General features: G+C 43.5%; 2 protein-coding genes across 5 annotated transcripts in view; both read left to right on the top strand.

The window, feature by feature from the left end:
* LOC143340460 (uncharacterized) overlaps positions 1-24,281 on the top strand; it is a 641,167-nt gene that overhangs the window by 290,385 nt on the left and 326,501 nt on the right. The gene's annotated exons all lie outside the window — the stretch shown is intronic.
* Positions 17,138-24,281, top strand: part of Syn (synapsin) — a 49,665-nt gene continuing 42,521 nt past the window's right edge. Inside the window, exons 1-3 of one of the 3 annotated variants that reach the window (XM_076762428.1) lie at positions 17,138-17,278; positions 21,744-22,137; positions 23,402-23,726. In XM_076762428.1, coding sequence (XP_076618543.1) covers positions 23,469-23,726 — 258 coding nt within the window. In that variant the 5' untranslated portion in view covers positions 17,138-17,278; positions 21,744-22,137; positions 23,402-23,468. Of the gene's footprint in view, positions 17,279-18,017; positions 18,040-21,743; positions 22,138-23,389; positions 23,727-24,281 lie in introns of those variants that run through there. The other 2 variants (XM_076762429.1, XM_076762430.1) reach the window with 2 other exon arrangements.

Below are 24,281 nucleotides of genomic sequence, written 5' to 3'. Positions count from 1 at the left end.
GAGCAATCACTACACAAGGTCACTCTTTTATTTTTTAAATAAAATCTAACGTTTACAATACGGAAACTATCAATCCTTTCGCTGCTAAATCCACTGTATTAAAATTAATTCCATTTCAAGAGAATATACTTTCTGTAAGAACATTTCAGCATTGAAAGGGTTAACTAAAGGGTCCATAGTCTTCCAATTCGCAAATTAAAAATTCAAGCTTGGCTATTTACGCCCGGAAGTACTCACTATATCTACATGTTACGGATAATGAGTCCTGTAATTAATTACATTCGCATCCAAAACGTTGATGGATCGACTATTACGAGTTTTGGCCACGTTTCATAGAATTGATCCCATTAGTCGAAACTTCTTGACCACACGCGACCATGATCGCGAATCGACGGATCGGATTTCGTTTTACAGACACCGACGAACTCTCACGCGCGTTATTTCCCCGTGACATCCGAACAAAGTAAACGATCGCTTATTGAGTGCGAGAGAGCAATGCTCGGCTACCGGACAATTGAAAGGCGGCTATCGAATATCGAATTTCACGGCCGTGATTCCGTGCGGTTGGTCGCGGGACTTTTAATAATAAAAAAAAAAAAAATAACCGTTTAAAAGAGCCGTCCCGGCGGTGTCTTTGTCCACGCGCGGGGGCGTGAAGCCGCGGATCCAGCGGCGGTATCGTCCTCCCGGACGATCCAGTTATTGCTAGCTGTCAGCGGGAGTAACTGATCCCCGCGCGATGCCAGCGCGTTAATGAGAAACGCGCTGTAAAACGGTATAAGAACGCGTACTTTCGCGGAACTGCGGACTGGCGAACGTTCCTCGAACGACGTTTCGATTTACGGGACAATGCTGAGCACTCTGTTTCTTCGCGAAATGACAATTCCTGCTTTCAAGCTTTGGGTGGTGGGTAGACACCGATATATACCGATCCCTCTGTTCACCATCTATCGTTGGAAGTCGCGTTTACGCTCGCTACGATGTCTCGTAATACCAGACGACATCACTTCGAGATGGCGACGATGACACGCCCGTCACGCGCGTACACTCCGCGACAAAATGATCCGGGACAATGTTATTTGCATTTCGTTGAAATTACCCTGATCCTGGTCAGTTTCGCGGACCGTACTATCGTCACTTACGCGGGACATCCACCCGCGAGCAATCGTGGATAGTTTACAGTGTTATTGGTCTGAGGTAACAGTAATTTGTACATTAACATTGTTTGTGTGTCTAGTATGCATTGTAATTATTTTTTTATTTGATATCTGAATTTATTTCACGATTTATAATTAGAATACTTTTAATCGAGTATACTCTTTGTACACCAATGTTTAGGATTTTTAAGAGAAGATTAATTAAATATTTAGAAAAAGTTGGCTGCTGAAACGCCATTTAATTTTTCTGGCATTTTTGTTTTGTTGTACCTAGAACTTGACTGCTATTATTAAAATTATTTTCTCTGGTGTTTGTACCGTCTTTTCTGAACAACGAAACGTTGGATCAACCCTCTTAAGGATAGTCTTCACTGTAGAAGATTGTAAATTTTTTGAATTGCAATATTTTCGCGGCAAAGTGTAGGTTACGTTAAAATATCCAATATTCGAAGGACGAACGCATGAAAGAAGAATATGGAAGTGAAGGTTATTGGGAAAATACAATTTCCCCTCCTGTTATGCATTATCGACTGAACAGTTTCTGTTCTTTCCCGACACGTCCGTTTGAACGATGCCATACCATGATACAATTATGATTTGGGAAATGGAAAAGACTGTAATACACGCTATTTTATACGCTCGACATCGTTCCTCGTAATTTACGCTACGAACACGTAAAGTTTATGAAAAACTATCGCGTATTTCCCACCCCCTCAAAGATGAAACTAACACTTTACCATTTTATAGACACTTGTTACAAATTTTCACAGAAAACTTGACGCAGAAGTTTTGAATTCGAACAATCCGTGTAGACAATGATCTTCTAACGCAATCGCGATTCTGTTGAAATGCTTTTAATAACAGTGGAATTGAATATAATAGCGATAACGTATATCGCGCGTATCACTTTGTCCCCGTACATACGATCAACGGAAACTGTCGCGCGGCAACGGCATAACTTAAATACACATGGCGCATAAGCACGGTACACTTATACGTTCAAATTGTCGAACACGCAGCGCGCAGTAATTGGCAGGCAGTGATGCTTGCAAATTGAGTTTCGCCCCTGTAAAATAGATTCTGAAAGAACAAAGTAATTTCGCCGCGTGCAACAAACAATTAACCGACTAATCGCGCGTAACGAAGTCACTAAAACGCACTCCGACGAATAAAATAAACGAAGAACGAACTGCAACAAAAAATACACCGCCGCCCAAAGTACTCTCACACATTAAAATAAAAATGGAAACAAACTATATATTTCACGGTTCTTTACTTGTGTTTTAATTTCTCAATACATGATACGAACACTCGAATATCATTGGTAAGACGTAATTTTTTTAAACACACTTTCAACAAAATTATTCAAGAGTTCATGATCTTACCTTATTTTTGTAAGTTATATAATCGTTAAACTTCGTCTTTTCCAACTTCCCAATGTTTATACCAACAGTGTCGTTTGAATCACTCGAGCTTCGAAGCTTTCAAGACGTTCCAAATTTTCTAGACCCTCCATTCTCTGAATTTGATGGGCCTAAATCGTTTCGAATCGTTCGAAAGATGCAGATTCGATCGCCCAGCGGTGGTCACGTGCCCCGAAAAATCGCGAACGGCGCGAGCACGTGAAAGAATCGAGCGCCTGGGTTCGATCCGCGAACGGTCGAAATAAAAGTTTAATAATAGCGTAAAAAGCACGGTTTAATGGGCGAGCAGACGGCCGGTGATACATTATTTTCGAGCCGACACTCTTCTTGCGACGGAATCCCTTTGAGGACGCACAACTGCTGCAGCCATCCGCGCGCTTTGTTCGAAGGAGCACAAAAAGAGCAAGGGGTTGGCGACGTGGCTTAGACGAGAGGGGGGGAGTTGAGGTGGTGGAGGAGGAAAAGGGGAGAGGCGGGGGTGGTGGTGCCGGTGGCGGTAGGGCAGAGAAGAAACGAAAACAATCGATACTGTCGGAACAGGAAAGCAAGGCCAATCGGCCCGTGCTCTATTCGCGGAGTGGCCAATCAAAATGCCTACTACGTCGCCGGCAGGCCCGCTAATTAGACGCCACGTAAATCAGTCCTGAAACTCAACGTTAATTAACACGGGTTTCTGTTGGAGTTGCTTACCCGCCTATTTATCGAACGACACAAATGCAATATGGTCGAACACGTGCGCGTCCGTTAAATGCTTGGCCTCCGCGGAACGGAGAACGCCAGATACGAGTTCCCCGCGTATTATATCCATAAGTTTACGCCACTTTAAATAAAAGTTTATAAATAGACGGCGCGCGCGGTACGTGATGGCGGCCGGTGTTTCGCCCACTCGCGAAAAAGCGATACCGTTCTGCTCGTTAGAACGAACCTCTGGACCCCACCGCCACCCCCCGACCGCCCACCCATCCGGGTGAACATGTTACCCCTAACGATCGTGGATCCCTAATAATAGCGGAACGGAGTTTTTCCTAATTGACTGTAGCTAACTCGTTACCGAACTGCCTTAAGGGGGCATATACAGCGACGAGCAGAACACATCCCACGAAACGGGGGTTAGTATATGTATTCCAATTTCAATAAATTTCGATCGAGACTCTCGATGATCGACAATTTGACGATGACTGTCCACGCAATAAAAAAAATCCCAATTTGTTCCCTGAGAGACTTTCTAAAAGAATTTGATGCACACGGAAGGATCAACGTCCGAAGGTAGGTGTAAATTATTTTAAAACGTTTGGAGAAATCGCATCTTGCTGTCTATGCTCGAATAAATTTTAAGTATCGGTAAAAATCTGTTTTGGGATGAGGCTCTTGAGTCCTCCAAAATTGACAAGTCCGCCGTTTCAATTATTTTCGTCTTAATTGCAGCAGAGCGGAGGAGTGCTTTGATTTTTCGCGCGGCAAAAGCGACGTTCGAGCTTATCGTTCCGGGCATAATTATCGTTGTTTCGCCTGGCGGACCCGTTGCGCGGGCGACAGTGTCTTTCGAGACACGGCAATTCGATGGGGCAACGTTTCTGAAACTTTGGCGGTAATTAACAATCGGTCCGGGCATAACAAACTGAATTTAATTAATTGCATAACTGCACGGAGGTCCGTGCTTCGAATCGAACCGGGTACATATTGTTGCAGCCACCCTTCTGCCCCTCATCGGCCACCGGCAATTAATTATAGCATTCCGGGTTAGCCGGGGAATTAATTACGTCCAGAAGTTGGACGTTGCCGGGGGATCGTTAGAAATCGTCCTTCGTTAGAGTTAAGCGAGCACCGGCCCCGCTAGTTATTGATGGCTTCTGGTTCCTCATCGTCCTGATACTGACAGGTCCGAGTGCTCGTCCGGCAATTCCGCGTCCGCCAATCGGACGCACTTTGCATTTTAATAAGGCCGAGCGTTATGAGATTCACCGATCGAGCGTCTTTATTTCGCCACGATCTTTCTCATCCACTCGTTTTAAACACATTCTATCCACTTCCCAGCGACTAAATTGTCTACAGTGTTTTTTAACTATTTTCACTGCTCGAAGTAATCGAACCAATATGTCTCATCTGTTGATCTCTCGATATTTGTGGCGTCTCGATGAACCAATTAGCAAAATTATACAGAATTTCCCTGCTTTCCTTTAACGAGAGTCACGCAACGAAAGAGTTCAAATACAATCCTGCAGACTGACGTGATATCCTCGATCTTTCGATCATTCTAGCCTTGCCGGTATCGTTCACTATTTTCGATAATAACGAGTGTTATTTTTGATCTCCGTTTCGTAATTGGGGCCAAGAAATGCACCATCTTTCGTTCCGTTCTTCGAGCAGACAAGGTTACTTGGCGCGTTAATTAACGATCCATTAAAAGACGAAGGAACACCAAACGCGGTCTCGCCAGATTACGGACTCCTCCGTTGTCCGATCGTGCGGAGCCATCTTCGACGTCCTCCCGCCGCCCCCGTTTTCTATCCGTCCTTTAACGTTGGCCGTTCGTTGCGTGCAATCCCGTGAAATGAGAGAGGAGGGCGAAAATAAAAGGAATATATTAAGAGTGTCTCCGCGGCGTTCCCTATCCCGTCCGGGGTCCGTTCGGTCTAATTTCTAATTATTCCGCCGGAGTGGCTCTAATTAGCGTAGGTAGCTACGTAGCCTACAACTGTTTCCCTCCTGTCAGGGGGTGTGGAGCCGCGGAGCCTAGGTAAATAAGCTCTGCGGCTGTGTTCGTGCACGTGTGGCGTCCGCCATTTACGAAGGATTTTATCGTGCGCGTTGCACACATTCCCTGCCTTTGGCACAATAATTATTCCGCCTTCGAAGCAATACGAGCAACCCGATCGAACGCTATCCGCTTAACGCGCGACTTTTTCACCCTTCGTTTCTCGCACTTTGAATGAAAAGCGCGAGGAAAGATCCCACAAACTCCATTAGGTGTCACGTATGTTAACTTTTCTTCGTTACAAACGTAGGCTTTCAAAAAAAATTGCTTTCAAGAGTTCAAAGAATGTTGCGGTGCAACCCCTTAATATACGACTTTGAATTAACCCCTTGCCATACAATGACGTGTCTGACTTGTCACAAGTTCTTGATGCCAAGCTTCACAATTACGAGGCCATTCAAATCAATACATTTTTACATTCACGAGGTGTTCGTAAAACAAATTCATTTTCGTGGCCATTGTACGAACAAATTTAAACAAAATTAAATAGTGTACGTTTGAAAAATTATTTGGAATTAAATCGTAAGTCAAGGGGTTAAAAGCATACTGTTGCTATGTATTCGAGTGGTATTTAAGATCGTTAATTCGAAGAGAACATAGTATAGAAAGGGCCTGAATAGATCGTAAAAAGAAACAGGTTGAGAACCACCGGGGAAGGGGGTTGATCGAAGGGTTAAGCGTCGCGAAAATAGTAAGTGAAACGTAACTTGGCAACGAGTTTCCCCGTATCTTTCCTTTATCTCGCGCGCGGAGGACAGAATAGAAGAATAGACAGATCGAGACGAGAGACGTGACGGAACGCGAGACGAAGAGGGTGGGCGTAAGGGGCGGCGAGGGTTGACACCGAGGAGGCAATTATTATTTTGAGTGGTTGGCGACGGGACGCCGGTGATATTTTATTTAAGATACAATCGCGTAATAGCTCGCTTCAAAGTGGATAGATAACTTAGCGCGGGAGGCGAGGGGGTTGGACGGAGAAAGAAGAATCGCACGGGTGCCAGGCGAGAGAGACGGGGTACGCGGGAGAAATAAGGACGGGTCGAGATAAAAGGTGAAGTTCGAGGGGAAGAACGGCACGAGGACGGGCGATTCTACATTAGTAAATTACCTGCGCGGTGTCTTGGACGCTCTGCAGGGAACGATAGCTGTTTCTTCAAATCCGTAATTGGCCATGAATAATTGGAACGCCACGGCACTCTTGTTGCCTTCCTTTGACACCCGGAACACGGGTTTTTTGCGATATTAAAAAGAAAAGCACCGGAAGACTGCGGGGAAGTTGGCGGGTTGAAAATAAAGTATTCAACGGTTTCTGCACGGAATCACTCGAGGGATGCAAGCGCCGGTTGCCTGAGGTTTTGGGCAATTCGCGATGTATAAACCTGGGCCACGGTAATGTCTCGATCGAGAGTCGTACCCACCATTGATCACGTTCCTTTCTCTTCGAGAGATAAAACGAATAAATTCATCCCTGTGTGAACTTCCCTAGCTTTCAAACGTAAGGAACTGTGGCGAAACTTCACGCGCTCACCAACGGAGGGAGACACTTTGACCTCTCTCGCAAGTGCTCGCTAATTAAGACTATACCGCTTTCTTCCATAACAACGAGCTATCCACAGATCGTCGATCGGTGGAGTTTCTCTCGAGAAAACAAAAAATAGCCTGTTGGCGGTAGCAGAGCCGGAAAGGGAGGGTTTCCCAGGGCTATCGTGGTCGTTTCGCGACTGATTGAAAATTGAAAAATACAATCGCGTTCTTTGATAGGCGTGCGCTGCTGCGCGTCGGTCGCGCGGGAAGAGGAGGATATCGTATTTTTTCATTCGCGGCGCGCGCCAGGAAACTCTGTCGAACGGCTAACGAGTTCTCGCGCGTCGGTGTATCGGTGACGATGGAAACGTGCGCGCCACGATTGCGGGGCCGAAAGCAACGACGACGGGGGAGGCAAGAACGCCGCCGCCGCCGCGGCTGGCAAAGAGGGAAAACGTGGGGGGCGGTGGCGGCGTGTGTGTGTTCGATTTTCCATGGAACAGCGGCGGTGGCCGCTGGCGAACCGGGCAAATCGATGGGAAAAGTTAGGACACGCGTGCGAACACGTCGATATGACGTTATCCAATTAAAAAGCTGCCTTTGTGTAACCCGATCTGTCGCAGCCAGCACAGCAGCCTCCGCCGTTACTCTTCCAATCTAAACCAACCCCCTTGCTCCTACCAGCCCGGGCTGAAAGGCTGCATCCAATTAGTACATACCTTCCGCTCTATTGTAGCTTCGCGCACGGGAATGGCTGCGACAACTTGAGGACGGTATCTTTACGCGAGCTTGCACGGGACTTTCGTTTCGCTGGTAAAAAGAAAGAGGAGAGAAAAAAAAATGAACGAACGAAGCCTTAATGAATGGTACTCGTTAAAACGGCCAGATCGATAATGCAAGGACATCGACTTACCTGCGTCTGGCGGGGAAAATAGCGAACGAGCTGATTCCACTTACTCGCGTTCCAATTCGTTAAGACGATGAGACGCGCATTGTTTCATTGCGCTATTGTCGAACGAGTCTTCCGAGCAAAGATCGCTGGCTGACTTTGGTTGTAACGTCCTGGCACAAAGATTCTAAAAGATCCATAATATTTCGAAACAGGCGAAAGTAAAATCTACAAGTTTGATGTAGGAATTTGTTTCGTTGGCGACACGACGCGGCCATTCTTAAAGTTGTAAAATGTTTTAATCTTCTCGATGAAAGAATTTGTTCTGTAGGTCCAGTTCCTGCTGTACGGATACGAGTTTATGAATCATTTTGTGTAACGTTGATTGCGGCAACTGGGCGGGGATGGGTCAGTTACCTGAAACCGGGCCTCGCCGCGACCTTTGGCAGGAAATTGAGATGTTAATTATGATACGCTCGTGCTAGAAATTACGTATCTCGCAAGCGGAACCTTCTCGATGAAAGAAACTTAATTTGTGATACCGATGTATTGCATTAGTGGAAAAGTAATGTATGTTTGTAGACTTTGAAAAATATTTTAAACTTTAAAATCGAGTACAATTATAGAAGCTCTCGTCTGACTAATTCCATTGGAATTTTTGATAATAAGTATCTTCGTATTTGCCGCTCATAAGCTACCATCTATCACAGAGAGTCGCAAGTTTCGAACGAGGACGCTCTGAAATAACCTGCGCGCTCAAGATATATCTACAAATGGTTAAAAAATAGATATAAGGCACTGAATATTAGGTAGATTAATTAAACACCTTGGAATCTATAAAAATCAGACCTTATTTTAAAATTATTCTATTATATTCTACTGCATGATCGCCACTGACTCTATGAAAGGTAAATGACCGATCGTGTAGTTGGCTCGAACGATCAGTTACCATCCCATGGTCAGGTAACTATGGAAGCCATTGAAACGCAGACGAGGTATACGAGTAGCCTTTCACCACAGACGAGGTATACGAATAGACCTTACACCTTATGGGCATTCGTGACTCAATCTGACTGCCATACCGACCTGAAAATTCGGGGGTGATTTTAACGTCCTCTTCTCATGGATGGTGGACAGTTGAGAAACTATTCACTGAATTAGTATTGATGGACAGACAGCTGTAAATACATGTGAACTGACTACGGAAGGGATTGAAATTCATTTCTGAATCTGTTGGTAACGTTGCAAATGACACGAAAATGGTAAGGGGGTTTCGAGACCCCATAAAAATGGGCCGAAAAAATACATTGGGTGAAAGATCTACTCGTATACCTCGTCTCTGACAATACTCTAGAATCTTTGATGAATCAATGAGAATCAAAACTAATCTAGCGAAGAAGCTCTATATTTATGATGACCTATGCAAAGCGGATCGCAGCCAATTTGCTAATATTATTTAGTTTTTAATTAATAATTGCTTTACCCAGCTAAGAATATTACGATTATTAATTAAACGCTAAATAATATTACCCAGGTCTCACCACGAGGAGGTTGCTGCGAATGGAGACCCGCCCTAACCGATTCCCAACCACCCTCCATTAATAAAGATCTTCTGTGACCAACGATCGTTGGTCGAAGAAGAAACAAACGAAAGTGCAACCTATGAAAGATGCACAACCAACGAAGAGAGTTGAAAGAATTTTCAAAAGAATTTGTCTTCAAATAAAAATAATCTGCCTAACATGATGGTTAACCAAACACCTGCCTAACTACAAATCTAAATTCGTTTATTATATCAAGAAACAATTATAAATTCGCAGCCATTAGCTCGGTGTCACCCACGAAGAATAACTTTTCTATCGTGGGTGACACCGATTACCAGGTCTCACCACGAGGAGGTTGCTGCGAGTGGAGACCCGAAGGGAGATAGATGGAATCCAAGTTCTATCGATCTCCCTTTTACATCCTTAGAAACTAGATTAGTCATGCCAAGTAATTATTTTGTTTAAAAGAAGGACGAAGCTAAATCGTGGGTGACGCGACGCGATACGACGCGATGCACTATGCAATAGTGCAAGGAACGAGAGACGCGAACCGAATAGCGAGGTCAAAAGGGTCAGCTCGTTGCCTCTTGGCAAGTCCGATCGAAGGGTAAGGGAATCGACGCACCCGACACGGGTTCCCCATTTCCCCCAAGCAGCCTGTTGGGAGCCAAATGGACCCAACTCGGGATGTCTAACAGAGAGAGGGATCCCGAGTTGGGGCTACCGTAGACAGGAACAGTCCCTGATCCCCTCTGCGGCCGAAATACCCTTTCCCTTGGATCGTCTCACTAGAGGACGGCAACTGACCCTTCGGACCAGCTAATCGGCCGATCACTTGCTTTCTACATGGAAGCAGTGGTGATCGGAGGGGACGGGAGACGAGTGAAAGAGAAGCTACTTGTTACATAATTACTTGGCAGGACACGCGACTACACTAAAGACTTAAGTCTAAATACCAAGTAATTATTTTGTTTAAAAAGGGATGAAGCTAAATTGTTGGAGACGCGACGCGACGCGATGCTGAACCGTGCAGCAGATCTTCGGATCGAATCAACACTACCCTTGGTAGATTGATTTCTATTTCTAGAAATCGATCTATCATTGGCAGGCGACTAGATCTTTCGGACAAACTGGACGGCCGATCACATGTTTCGTTCGACGAAACAGTGGTGACCGAAGCAGGAAACGAGAGAACGAGTCGAGAGAAGCTACTTGTTAAATAATTACTTGGCAATATTGGGAGACGCATACAATAGGGACTTAAAATTAACGTCGAAGCTCAAGTCTAGTCAAGTTGAAGCTAAAATTCGGACGATAGAAGGAAACAAAGTTCCTTGGATGTTAGTTCTACCAAGCAATTATGTGGTTAAAAAGAGGGATGAAGCTAAATCGTGGGATACGCGACGCGACGCGACGCGATGCTGTACCGTGCAGCGGATCCGAGGATCGAACCTACTGCCCTTGCTAACTCGATCTCAACAAGAAAACAGAGAACTGCAACCCCGAATCGAGGTCTCCATTTCTCCAACGCAATCCGCCGGGAGCCCGAAGGACCCGACTTAGGCTGTCTGACAAAGAGAGAGTACCTGAGACAGAGTCGACTTCCGCTGGAAGGTATGCGTTTCCGCAGAATACGGAAACTCCACACCTTCCAGCGAAGTGCCATTTTCCCTCAATCAAGCTTACCAAGGGAAGGCGATTAGACCTTTCGGACCAGATACACGGCCGATCACATGTTTCAATCGATGAAACAGCGGTGACCGAAGCTAGAAACGAGGGAACGAGAAAACGAGAAGCTACTTATTGAATAATTGCTTGGTAAAACGCGAAAATATGTACAATAAAGAAATCTTCGACGTTAATTTTAAGATTCGCGACGAAGCTTAAATCTAATTTACTTGGAATTAAATGTCCCTCGGCGGATGAGTCCCTCGATGTCCTTGGAATTGATCTGTAATAGATCTGACCTGAAACAGAAACTAATACTTGTATTAGTATCACATGGCGACTTCCCTCGATGTTCTTGGAATTGATCTGTAATAGATTTAACCTGAAACAAAATTTAATAAGCACATTAAACAAACGATGCTGAAGAACCTAGCTAGAGAGTCGAAAAATTCTATCAAATGAGACAGTTCTCATCAGATAAAATTGTATTAATATCACAAGTAGTGAAAACGACAAAACAATTTCCTAAATAAAATCAGAATAGAAATTCTGATTAATCGATGGACGATGCTGATGGACAGCAAAACAGTAAAATAATTCTACGGAATGAGGAAAAAAATAATTCGTTGTAATGAAAGAAACAATAAAACAAAATGGAAGAATCAAAGTACCCCTGCAGAATGTTACTCGCAACGAAGCTTAAGACTAATCAACTTTAATGTCGAAGTAAAACAGCAAACGATTACAAAAATTATTTGGAGAACCATACAAACGAAGACGAACAGAAACAAAGATTGAACAGAATTGAAAACCCAACAATGAAATCGAAGAGTGAAAATATTCAAGAATTAAATAAAATATCTTAGCGAGATAGAACACGAATAAAAATTTTATTCTAATTATTGACATCAAAATTCATAAAACAATATGGAAACAAAAATGGTATATGATTCGACACAACCATGCCAATTCAAAAACCAAGACAGTAGTAGAAATAGAGGAAGAAAACATAGTAATCAGATGAAACCGGACAGTCAAACAACATTGAATTATCACCAAACAAATAAAATAAATTGGTCAATTTTGTGATAATAATATAAATAAGTAAAGTGGGCTTACTACTTGTTGAGCATTAGTTACCATTACCAAGGAAGCACCAGAGGTCCAGCTGTAACATAAGAAACGATTCGTAATTTAGCAAAAGCGATGAACAGTTCCATAACGTTCAATTGGTATTGAACGACAAAATAGAAGTGGGGAGAGCAATTTTAAATAATTCTTACCAGTGGTCATCACGGTCCGGCACTGGTCAGTAGTGGTCAGCAGTGGTCAGTAGTCGGATCTGCGCTGGTCAGTAGTGGTCAGTAGTGGTCACTCCTGGTCACTCCTGGTCACTCCTGGTCCCCAGTGGTCAGCGCTCCACGAACGGCCTGGCGTAGGCCCGCGAGACCCGTTCCCCCTGGATGCTCCAGGGGTACTGAAGAATTTGTCCAGCGGTAGTCTTCGAGTGGGGAAGTCGAAAAGTGGGGAGACAGTGTCAACATGAAGAGTTAAGAACCGCTTGGTCTAGAGAAGTGACGTACTGATGCTATTTCGGTTGGTCCCAACTCTTGACCATTTCTGAATCTTCACTGGACCGCTGACCTTGATGCCAACCTCACTGTTGACCACCAGTGACCATAAGTTAGTCATTGTTGATCATCGACCCATTAAAACCATTACGAAGATTAGTAGTAGCCTTCTTACGAGGATCCCCTTACAATTTGATGCATGATCTTTTTAACATTTTGTTCCACTTTGGAAGAGTGTATCTCATGTTATAAGACACTATTCAATGAATTAGAACCCCATAAAAATGTGCCGAAAAAATACATTAGGTGAAAGGTCTACTCGTATACCTCGTCTGTGTTGCTAGCAACTCTCCGGTTGGTAAGGTAAAAATCGCTGTTGCTACAACAGATCGATGCTTTAGGCGCCATCTTACGACGAAGAAAACGTACTATTTGGCGATGAATGTGGGTGTTCTATCCTAGATAGCGCCTAAAACAATTAAAAAACCGCGAATTTTGTTTAAGTTAAAAATAAACTTTAGATTAAGTTCATTAATTGAACGTATATGATTCTATTGGACACAGTTTTAATGTAGGAGGACATAAACAATAATACATAAGATCCACCTTGCAGTTAAAAGAGCTAAAAGAGAGTCTACTACGTACTGATAACTATTATGTATAATATAACTAGTATATACTAAGAACTGTCCTGGAAATACCGTCTTGGAAGGTGACAAACATGAAAGCATGATCGAATAAGTTGTCAGCAACTGTCAAAGACCAGACGTGGTACAGCATGTCAGATTGCAGGACAATTGGAATCAGATTCCTACATCCTGAAAGACAAGGAAGCGAAACTAGATCGCTCTTATCTCGCATGCTTGTTAGAGTACATCTGAAACGGTTAGAGTTCGAGTGGCAAAACTCTCATGCAACTTGACAGGCTTCGTTGCATTACTCAGAACTCTGTCAACGTCGCCAGCTTTTCTTGCTTCAACTCGAAAATGGTGCGGATACATGCCCCTAAAAAAAAAAAAACAGGAGACGTAGTCTGCCTGTGACTCTCTTGGAAAATGTGCTGTGGATCCCTGCACTGTGATGAGGTTTTCCTCGTTTGAAGAAATTTCTGACAATATTTATTGATGTTGAAACAAACGTATTCTGAGTTTGAAGTTTATTTAGGAGATGAAGGCGTGAAAGAAAATTTATCAATTTAAATCGACTACTTCTCTGAGCTGGAGAAGTTTTTTTTTCAAAGGAGCACGACTCCTACATCGTTTGATAACCACTGCTTGAGACAGTCGGATGTAGATATCTACGAGGGAGATGGTTCATCCGCTTTAAAGCTTAAATTCTTAGCGCTCCAATAGTCGCGAAGAAGCATGCAATATATGCTACAGACTTGGTTATAATGAAATTACAGCTACAATAACCGTAAAGTTTTATTATCTATTAGAAATATTTGATTATAAGTGTTTTAAAATTGTTGGAAATATCAATATGAAATTTTGTCTCTGTGAATACGTCAGAGTAAAAAGTACAGCGTACAGTTAGGGAATAGGAAGCAAAGGAAAAAGTATAAATGTAAAGACAAACTACGGAAGATGGCTGCTAGGAATTCTAAAGAAGTTTGCAGCCACCGACAACACTTGGAATGTTTCAGCAGACAAACGATTGAGCAGATATTGATTGAACGAAGATTGCGGAATTACGCGACTGTCGATAGTCGCGATGCTTGCGAGGGTATTGTTGCGGTCCCTCTTAAGTTGTCACAATGCAGACAAAGGCGAATATCGAAGACAATGGAAAGCTTATAGGATCAATCGTGTATGACGCGAAAACCATTCATGATTCTGATGCAACGATATCTTTACACGGAAATAATTTAGACGCCAGTGATTGGATTCTTACGATCTACGTGTCACAAATATAAAAATCTAAACAGCTTCATACATGCAGACTTTCGATAAAATACGTTTAAAAATTTTTCGAGGGAGCCAAAATTAATTTATTATTTTTGTCTGTCTACGTACTTCAATATTTGTACGATATTAAATTATTTCACATTTGCGTTTGCTGTAAATTGTCTCTATTCGTGTCAATTTTATGAATTTATATTTATCAACAAATGTCGAAATTTATTTGTATCGTTGGCATCAGTACAGTATTTAATTTCATATTTCCCGTTTTACATTACTAATAAACCTTTATTTACACTGGGAACAATTATAAACAGTCGAACGCGTCCAGCAATAAATCGCACGAGCAGATAAAATTTTTAAAAACTTTTTATTCGTCATAACAAATTAAATACAGTTGATTAATATTTTCGCGAGCAATTAGTAATCGGATCGGGTCGATCGTCGGCTACCGTCGAGCAAATTTAATTACATTTATCACAGCCGACTGGCTCGACTCTCGTGCGATTTAAAAGTTCACTCGAACGATTTTTCTCGTTAGCGAGATTTCACCTGTTCAAGCAGCGGAGTCAATTAATAGGCCTCGCGGGAGTACGGACGGGCCCGCGGGAGGAAAATAAAAAAGTTACTCCGGAAGAAGAAGAGTCACTCGTGACTCACATTTTCTTACGTAACGAGGCGAGACGGGCGGCGCGAGACTCGAGAAACGCAGTCCTAATGAAAATCCAGCCTTTCGTATTTCTCTCGAGCGTTTTTTATTCCACGAAAAAGTTCGCGACCCACTTCCCTCTTACAAAAAAGAAAATCCACCGTGATATTTTATATCCCCGGTAAAAAAAGAAGAATCGTCTTCCTATTGAATATTACATCGCCACTTAATATAACGCGTACGAGCAGAAATCGTTACGAATATCGAATTCACCGCCGCGGGGAGGGTCGCGAAACGAGGTTTGGGACGTCGCCGGTTGCGAACTAGACGTACTAACTTTATTCCAGACGGGGGTGGTCGAAATACGTTTCGAAAACTATTCCACTTCGTCGTCGAACACGGAATACACAGGTAGTTTGTATATATTCATGCATGTATGATATTCATGTATCAAATAGAGTCTTATAAAGGCGTGTACATACATTTCTACGACTTTTATTAATGTGTGTAAGAAGAAGAATTCTTAATATGTACTAATTCGATTTAGAGAAAATTATAGGAGTATTTGCTGCGATGTAAAATTTGTTTTAAAAGATTGTTAAATGAAATGCATAGAAAATGCTTGAAAATGAATGTTACCTTCACGTCGAAAATATTCTTTTTCGATTTCTTCTTGGACCAGACATACAACATTAAATTGCGCACGACTTTCCAGTGACTAGTGAATGTAAAAAAAAGAAACTGAAGACCCGTTTTATGACGATTTTCGCTTCACGCCAGAGGTCCATAATCTAACTCAGAGTGTGGGGAACCTTTCAGCAACCGCTACTAGGATTCCCTAAGGCTTCCCAAGGACGCCATAAACCTGCACACTTCATACACAGTAAATTCTGCCGAAGTTATAACGGAATACTCGAACATAGCAACGCTTAAATATAAATTAATGTTCTTCTGGAAACTCACGGAACATCATTATTCTGGTTCTATCTGAACTACTAATTAATGGACCATCAAACTGTCTCGTCCATTAATCTGTGGCCTTCTGTACACGCCAGCAGAGGGCTACACTCTCTCGCAAGTGCTCGACCGACCATTTAATGTCTTGGCGACTGAGGCGTCCATTTTTTAAAAGTCAGAAACAAAGATCTCTGATGATAAATATTAGCATAAATTTTACTTGGAAAACTGCAAGAGTAATGACGACCCTTAACACCGCTGGCTTCCTTACATCGTTAGATCAAATCATAAGTAGCTTACACCCTCCCCCTCACACACAGTATGAAAAATAGCTTCCCTTTACCAACCAAAAGAGGAACCTTCTGACCTGCTTGAAGAAATGAACTACTCAAAGAAGAAGACAATTTCCAATTAATAAAATAGTAACCGATTTTTCTTAGGCAGTTTGATCAAAAATTCTTTACTAGAATGGAACGTTTCTGCTCTTACTGATGCAAGAATCGTCGGAATATTTTCTCTCCGAGGCTTCGCGTCTATCTCAAAGAGGAGAAATCGCTCTGATTGGGGAACGCGGCTCGTTTCGCGAGACCCGTCGTTGCCAGGGGGTGGACAATGGGAACTCTGTCTCCCGAAAGATTTCCAAGCGCGATTTCCACGGTGCACAAAAGCGCACACCGGGTAAGTGCGAGCTCCGCGCGAATATCTGGGTCGCTGCATTAATTCTTTCATGCGCCTCACCGACACACGGGGGATGGTCGAGTGGCCTCGGGACCGCGAAATCAACACCCGTCGGTCTATAATTAATGCGTTATCGGGAAAAAGGAAGCCGCTGGAATAACAGGAATAGTATATATGCGATCCACGACGAGACTTCCGGTCTCCGATCGTACCCGGGGCGAGGTTTAGTGATTCGCGAACGCAACCGTGCGTTCCATAGACCGGTAGCCTGACGTTTCATCTTCAGTCGGCCAGCAGGTGGAGCGTGTTTGACGCTCATCGAGCGACGTCACCCTGTACAAACAGAGGCCGGGGAACCAGGGATATCGGGGGAACACAGGGGCTCGTCCCTTTTTTTCCCCCGCGTCGTTAGCTAGGCGAACAGCTCCGGAGGGGATGATAAGGAGGGCGCAAGCGCGGACCTATCGACCGTCGAGCCCTCCGGGTAACACCCTCGCGATCCTCGTCCGAGGCTCACTGCTTCACCGGCAAACTAGTGGGTAGTACACGCACGCGACACAGGTGAGTGCCAGTTTCTAAAATCTTGCGATCTAAGTGTATTTTAAATAGAAAATTAAGGCTAAACGGGAAGTTCACGGTCGGGGGAACCGAGCTTCCGGCCGTGGTTCTCGCGTTCGAGGTCCACGGAGGTTCGAAATCGTCCCCGGTGGCCGACGTAGTTTCCCGGTAGCGGCGTAGTCCTTTTGGTACCCCTAGTGCTTCGACTTTTGGTCCGGGGATCAAGCGTCGCCCCGGGTAACCCTTCCGGGAACGGCCACTGAGGCACCCCCCGACCCTCCAGAGAGCTCGTTTCGCGATTTGTGCGCGTCGATCGTACGTTATCAATAAGGCGTTCGTGAGGTTCGACTTTCCGGCATAGATTTAATTTTCTGACGAGAAATCGCGATATCCCTATTGTTCGTACTCGATTTAAATTTAGGCGGGAGCACGCAATCTCGACGATACCGTGTTGATCGATGGCGACGAGTAGTTCGGGCCGCGTACGAGCCGACGCGAGCGTTCACGCGGGTTCGTACATTTTCCACAAGTTGCAATCCTCGATCGTTGGGAAAGCACCTGTACGTTTTCGCTTTAGAGCCATTGACTTCGATAAATTATACCGTCGATGCTCGTTGTAACAATGACGCCTGTCTTTCTTCGAGGAGGACAGTTTATCGCGTAGATAAGTTACGGTACCAAGTGTCTTACGCGTTGGAAATATATACGCGCGAGTAGGTTAAGGTGGAACGTTCACCTTGTACACATCGAATCAATTATTCACGGTAAGTATCTTTTACTCGTGTGCGATTTTACCGTTATGAACGGAACGTATCCGTACGCGCAGCTTTGGGCGGTCAATGCGCCTGCCCTTTCCCAACACCTAGGGACTCTTCCGTCATCGATTATTACTAGCGTCTAAGTTGAACTCTCTACAGATAACGCGAATCACGAAGACCTTCTTAAACCAAACCTTATACGTGCAAATAATCTTCGAATCGATCTACAAAATTAATAGATGAAAAAATTCGCGAGAAAAGGAAACGAGATTGCAATTTTTACATGCTCAAGCGGGAGGGTGTGTCGCGAAATCTATCGATTCCGTGCGTTCGCCTCAACTTCCTGTAACGCAGTCGATGTTTTCCAACTTCGTCGTTTGGATACAATTAAAACTATCGAGATCCGTCGATCGACCGGTCAGAAAGTTCCGTGTGTCAAGTTCACCGGCGAACCATGGGAATCTTGAATCAGAATGTCGTTGGGAAACTCTGAATTCGAAGAAATTCTAACGGAGGCTGAAATCCGTCGAAACTCATTTGAAATTCAATCGCGTCCGGGAGGGTGCGGAGGGGGGAGGGTGGGGGGAGCTCTGAAATTAATCGAATGCAGACAGTTTGCCAAGGTGTCGCATGCAGCGTGTAGCACCGCGTTAATTTAAAGTTCACCGTACTTCTGATTGGATAATGCCTTCGTAGAAGAAGCCGAGGATTAATGGCCTAACTTCGCGGAAATCCTGAGCTTTACTTGGCGCTCGCTCGCGAACTTCCGGGCAAGTTTCTCCGGCTTCGAGCGGCGACCCAACTTTTTCCTAAGTGGTATCGTTTTACGATCACGATGCACTCGCGTATCGCGTTTCGTCCAACCCTGAAAGCCGGTTTTCACTAAAATTGACGCGTCAAAGTAATGGCGACTACTCTCCGCCCCTACTTTGATGTTACGAGTAGTATAATCGACGAAGGATTGCATTGAGGCTGATTAACACTATGAATAACGTAGCTGCAAGCTCCTTACGAAAGAATATTTGACTCGAAGTTGACATTAGGAAAATTGATACTGGCGAAGAAAAGCATTAAAATTGGTTCTTGCTACGAATAGAACATAAGTGAAGTAAAAGTAGCGGGAAATATAATTTGTGGCGTTTGCAAAGGAATATTTGCAAGCATGATACTCGATGTTATCCATTGTGGGAATCGGCCTTAATACGAGCCTCCCTCGGGCGTACTATTTCTCCTTTCCTCCATTCGCAGAAACAATTAGTCCCTCGTCGGGTGTTGGCGGAAGCCAATAACTCGTTATCGCTGTTCTTTATCGCGATTCAATACCAGAGGCGGTCCGAAATCGCTGCTTGAACGCAGGGAAGCTAAACACGGGTCGTGTAAAAATCCCTCAGCATGTAAAGTCATGCTGCGCGGTATCGATCAGCGGGATATCAAGCTCCACTTTTGCTGTGCTAAATTTCTGCGAGAGGTCTTCATCTCCGCGCGCATAAAGGTTCGCTGTGGACATTTTTACCGCGAACCGTGGGTGTACAAAGCGTTTCCTACCGCCATTCGAGTGGAAACTGTACCCTCACGCTGTTTAAAAAATATTTTTGGACGTTGCAAAAATATATTTATCGAATTTTAGAATTCAATTTTTGGAGTACGATATGATTAGAATGATGCAATATCAAAGATAAACTGTATTATATACAGGGTGTTCGACCACTCCTGGGAAAAATTTTAATGGGAGATTCTCGAGGTCAAAATAAGGAGGCTTCGTTAAAAAGTTATTAACGTTTAAAGTTCCAACCGTATAGAATTTTTTTCTAGAAAGTGAATAGGATTTCGGGGGTATGTCTATTGACCAAAAATCATTGCAATTGACTCCCACAACTGAATATAATTTTTTTAGAGCGATTTGAAATTTTTTTTTTTCGCCGAAAAATTTAGGCACCTAACCCCTGTCGATTTGTCTTAAAAATTAGTTTTTATTTTTAATAATTTTGTTTGACATCCTACAGAAAAGTTGTTTGATACTTTTTTGTAGGTACCTATGGGCTCTATGTCAGAAAAAAGTTTCATTGAAATATATTCACAATTGTAGGAGTTATGGCTGTTTAAAAATTGGACCATTTTTATGAGGTTTTTCTCATTTTTCGGGGTCAAGGACCAACTTTTCGAATATTTTTGCGATTTATACATATTCTTCATCAAAATACGCGTAGTTTGCTTTTTTAAACATTAAAATCGTCCAATCTGTTCAAAAGTTATGACAATTTAAAGATTCGCATGTAATTTCGAGATAACAATTTCTGGCCAGAAATGATATTTTCGGTAAGGAATTTTTTTCTCGAAAATGGTTAGGATTTCGAGAGTATGTCTATTCACCAAAAATGATTAGAATTTACCTCTCTAGATAAAAATAATTTTTTTAGAACGATTTGAAAAATTTTAATTTTGTCGAAAAATTTCACATCTTCTTGAATTTTTTTCTCGAAAGTGGGTAGGATTTCGGGGGTATGTCTATTCACCAAAAATGATTGTAATTGACCCCTGCAACAAAAAATAATTTTTCCAGAACGATTTGAAATTTTTTAATTTAATTGTTAATAACTTTCTAACGAAGTCTCCATAAAAAAATTGGTATTCTTAATTTTCGTCTTATTTTGGCCTCTAGAATCCCCCACTCAAATTTTTCCCAGGGGTGGCCGAACACCCTGTATGTATAACAATGCGAAAGCTAAGCAAAATTAACTAATTAGTAGTGGAGATATGACGTAAGGGATGAACATCGCTCTATCGTCAATTTAGCACCGAAACAACAAAATAATATCCTCTTAATCTTCAATGTCAAATTCTGTTAATGTCGATCCTTTTAATTGGTCACCATTTTCTTTAGTATATTTTAATAATTTGGATCGACGTTGATATTACTAGACATCGAACATTAATTTTTGTTTCAATTCTAAATTGATGAAGGGATGATTTACTGCTAACGTTCGCGGAAAAATCACGTCACATCTGCATTGTTAATTAGTGTTTCTTATCTTTCGCATAGCTAAATGTAGCGGAACAGTATTCTTCTGGAATAAAATATTTTTAAAAATCGAGGATAATTTTATAAAGTGTATTCAATCGTATTACGATTCAGAGTGTTTCCAGCCGATAAATATAAAAGACGGCAGTACCAATATGGCGGACAGACGGGAAATAAATTCCTAAACGCTGCTGAAAGTCACGTTCATACCGTAAAGCCAGTATTTTACTCGTACACGACTGTTTCTCGCTGCATCTATCCACTTGTTTCGAGGCGAACGACCCGAGGAAAGAAAACACTCGAGAATTCCTAAAAGTAGAGCTCCCTTGATAGGTGGACAGATACGGTTCCGAGAGGCAGTCAATTAACGCGGCACCACTCTACAAACCCACACATTGTCTACCAGTAGATAATGAAAGAAAAATATAGAAATTAATTTACGAAAATCTACTTTCTCAGAGAGACGTTTTTTACATAATCTCTTCTTGCATATCTACTATTTTTGCTATGTAAAATATCGTTCTATAGGGACGAGATTTGGCCACCACTGGTATGCAAATTCGCTCGTAGTCCCCCACAGCTATTCAAACTCGGTGTGCCACCCAAAGTCATATCGCGGTAGGATTAGAGTTAGGAATCAGTGCCTTGATATTTGGCGCATATTAACAGCGTTCTATGATTCCCCTTGCAGATTTCAACTTGGATTGTTTAGTTTCTCCTTCCTCACCTCTCTTAGTTCATCCTTTCCTTTCGGATTACCTTACGTTGAAGTTTATCCCGCAACTCGAACAAGAGACAAGAACAACATCGAATCATTCGATCGTCGTACGAGCAAAGGCTCAACCACCTTGACGACCGACTCGACAGATCCGGAAACACGAAGACCGTCGTGTTTGCGAGTATCGTGAAGCTGAGAAGAGAAATTCGGAGGTATTCGGCAGAGGAACGAAGTCGGTATTAACCAGCAAGATTACCGGCCGCGGCGGTTGCGCCAAATACTGTGGTACAGCTCCATCACCCGGCAACATTTCATTCTCCAGCTTTCGGCAGTCCTTCACCTCCAATGTTAACTACCTGAAACGGAGGTGAGCCAGAGCCTGAAACACCACGTTAACCGTTCACCAGAGTCGGGGCAAATTTTATTCGCGAACGACGAACAGAAGTCGTAGATCCATTCGATTTTTATTTCACCACTCGGAATTCGCGATTAAAATTTCACCCGCTCTGCTTTCTGCATGCGCAAGATCACGTTGTTCGAAGGAATTCCTGGAACTTCCCTCTAGCAGGTCCGAGGAATACAAGGAATTCGGAAGTGACGTTTAATCTTTGTATCTTTTAGGTATTTCATGAATTTCTGTACAGTCGGTAGGTTTCAGGGTATTCCTGCGCCAGGAATTTATTCTATTTTTCTGTATTCTTCCAGTATGAATTATTTCGAGAGAGGAAAGTTATTGAAAGCAATACATTGTAATTATCCTCTATTACGTCGAATCTGCGAATACAGTATAATGAATCCGGACGCTAAGTTAATTTAATGTCCATATTGTGATAAAATATAATACACTGATCGATAAATTGGACGTTCAATTAACTGAGTGCTGGCTGTCGAATTCGCCCGGTTAAACTATAATTAATCTATATAATTCGAGTCTCACGAGCGGAGAATAACAGGGTGATGATTTTAATTGCCGGCCCATGGCTTGTTACGTGTAATTAAAATATCGTTGCTCGATCGATCGCGGGAAGGAAATAAAGTGTCTATGCGAGCCTGGCACGTTTTCATAAATCAAGGTGTATGCATGTAATCGTGTAGGATACCGCTTTCTGTATCGATGTTAGCTGCGAAGTTCGATATTCTCGATAATAGCGTGATCCGTGAGGGGGACACGGGTAAAAAAGACACGAACAGAATCTGATTAATTGCAGTCTGGTCAGTTTACACCGTCTAGTCCATTATCTGATCGCAGTCGCGAGCTTACCGAACGCGTACCAATTCCGTCGTCGCGTGTCACCTAATTACCGCTCCACTAAACGTCGCCTAATTATCTCGCGAGGGACAATCGTCGTTTCTGGCTTGCAAAGCACGAGAGCATTTCGCACGCGGCATCGCCAAGCGTCATCGAAGCGAGCTCAGCGCATCAGAATGTAACGCGTCACCCGTCACGCATGCAAACCAGCAATCAGAAATCGTCCATCATCGCAGACGTCATCCACGCCATCCATCCTGAGCACTGGCTGTTCGATGTGCATTAAGAAGCACGAGACAAAAGCAGAACGTTTAAGCGTGAGACCGAGGGCCTGTCCGACCGATTACCACTGTCACGACCGCCACCATAGCTTGTCTTCCAGGTTCTCGTCAGGGGATTTGAGCTCGGAGCTCGACGATGAACCAAGCACAGACTCCGGGCTGGCCTCCATGGCCAGGGATTCGTCCCAATCGTATCAAGCGACGCCCGAGCGTCCATTGCAGTCCCAACCGACGCCGGTCCCACCGGCTAGTCAGCCCCCAGTGCCTGGAGCACCGCCACCAGGCCCTCCTCAGCCCGTCGGTGGCGACCTCAGCCTCAACCTGAGGCCCGGATCCAGGACTACCAGCGCCCCCTCCTCGCCAGCCAAGACCCGGGAGAGTTTGCTTCAGAGGGTCCAGAGTTTGACCGGGGCTGCCCGCGACCAGGTACGTTTCAAACGATCGTTCTATAGGCCGATTCTCTAGCCAGTGAACTCGAAAATAGTGGCCGTTTCCACAATGGAAGCAGTAAGACTTCGAGGCTTTTGAACCCATTGACGAGAGAATCGCCCTGTAATTGGTTGACGCATTTAATCCTAGTGGAACGGATTGTACAGAGAAAGACGTTGGCCGACGAGTCTGACCGCGTATGGTATAATCTCCTTATACAGACCGAGTTTCTTGATCCATAGGAAGGAGATTATACCATACGCGATCAGACCCGGTAAATTCTTATTTCCACGAGATTTCCCACCGTCGAACTGTGGATTCTAATAATTACAATTTTCCAGCACAATATAACGTGCACATTTTTCAATATTTGAATTCCGAATTGGAATGCATGCCTCGTCGATATTGAATACTCAGAGTCGTCGCGGAGAAACTGGGACGGAATAATTGTATCGAGTGTTCGTACGAACGGTGATCTTTATTAGGTAACTATTTCGCGACTGCGATAAAGACACGCGAATAGGATCGCGCGTATGCGAGATTGTTAACGCG

The sequence above is a fragment of the Colletes latitarsis genome, chromosome 3 (assembly GCF_051014445.1).
Source record: "Colletes latitarsis isolate SP2378_abdomen chromosome 3, iyColLati1, whole genome shotgun sequence".
NCBI classification, from domain to species: domain Eukaryota; kingdom Metazoa; phylum Arthropoda; class Insecta; order Hymenoptera; family Colletidae; genus Colletes; species Colletes latitarsis.
Note: the sequence above shows the minus strand (reverse complement) of the source record. Positions and strands in the feature narration are given on the sequence as shown.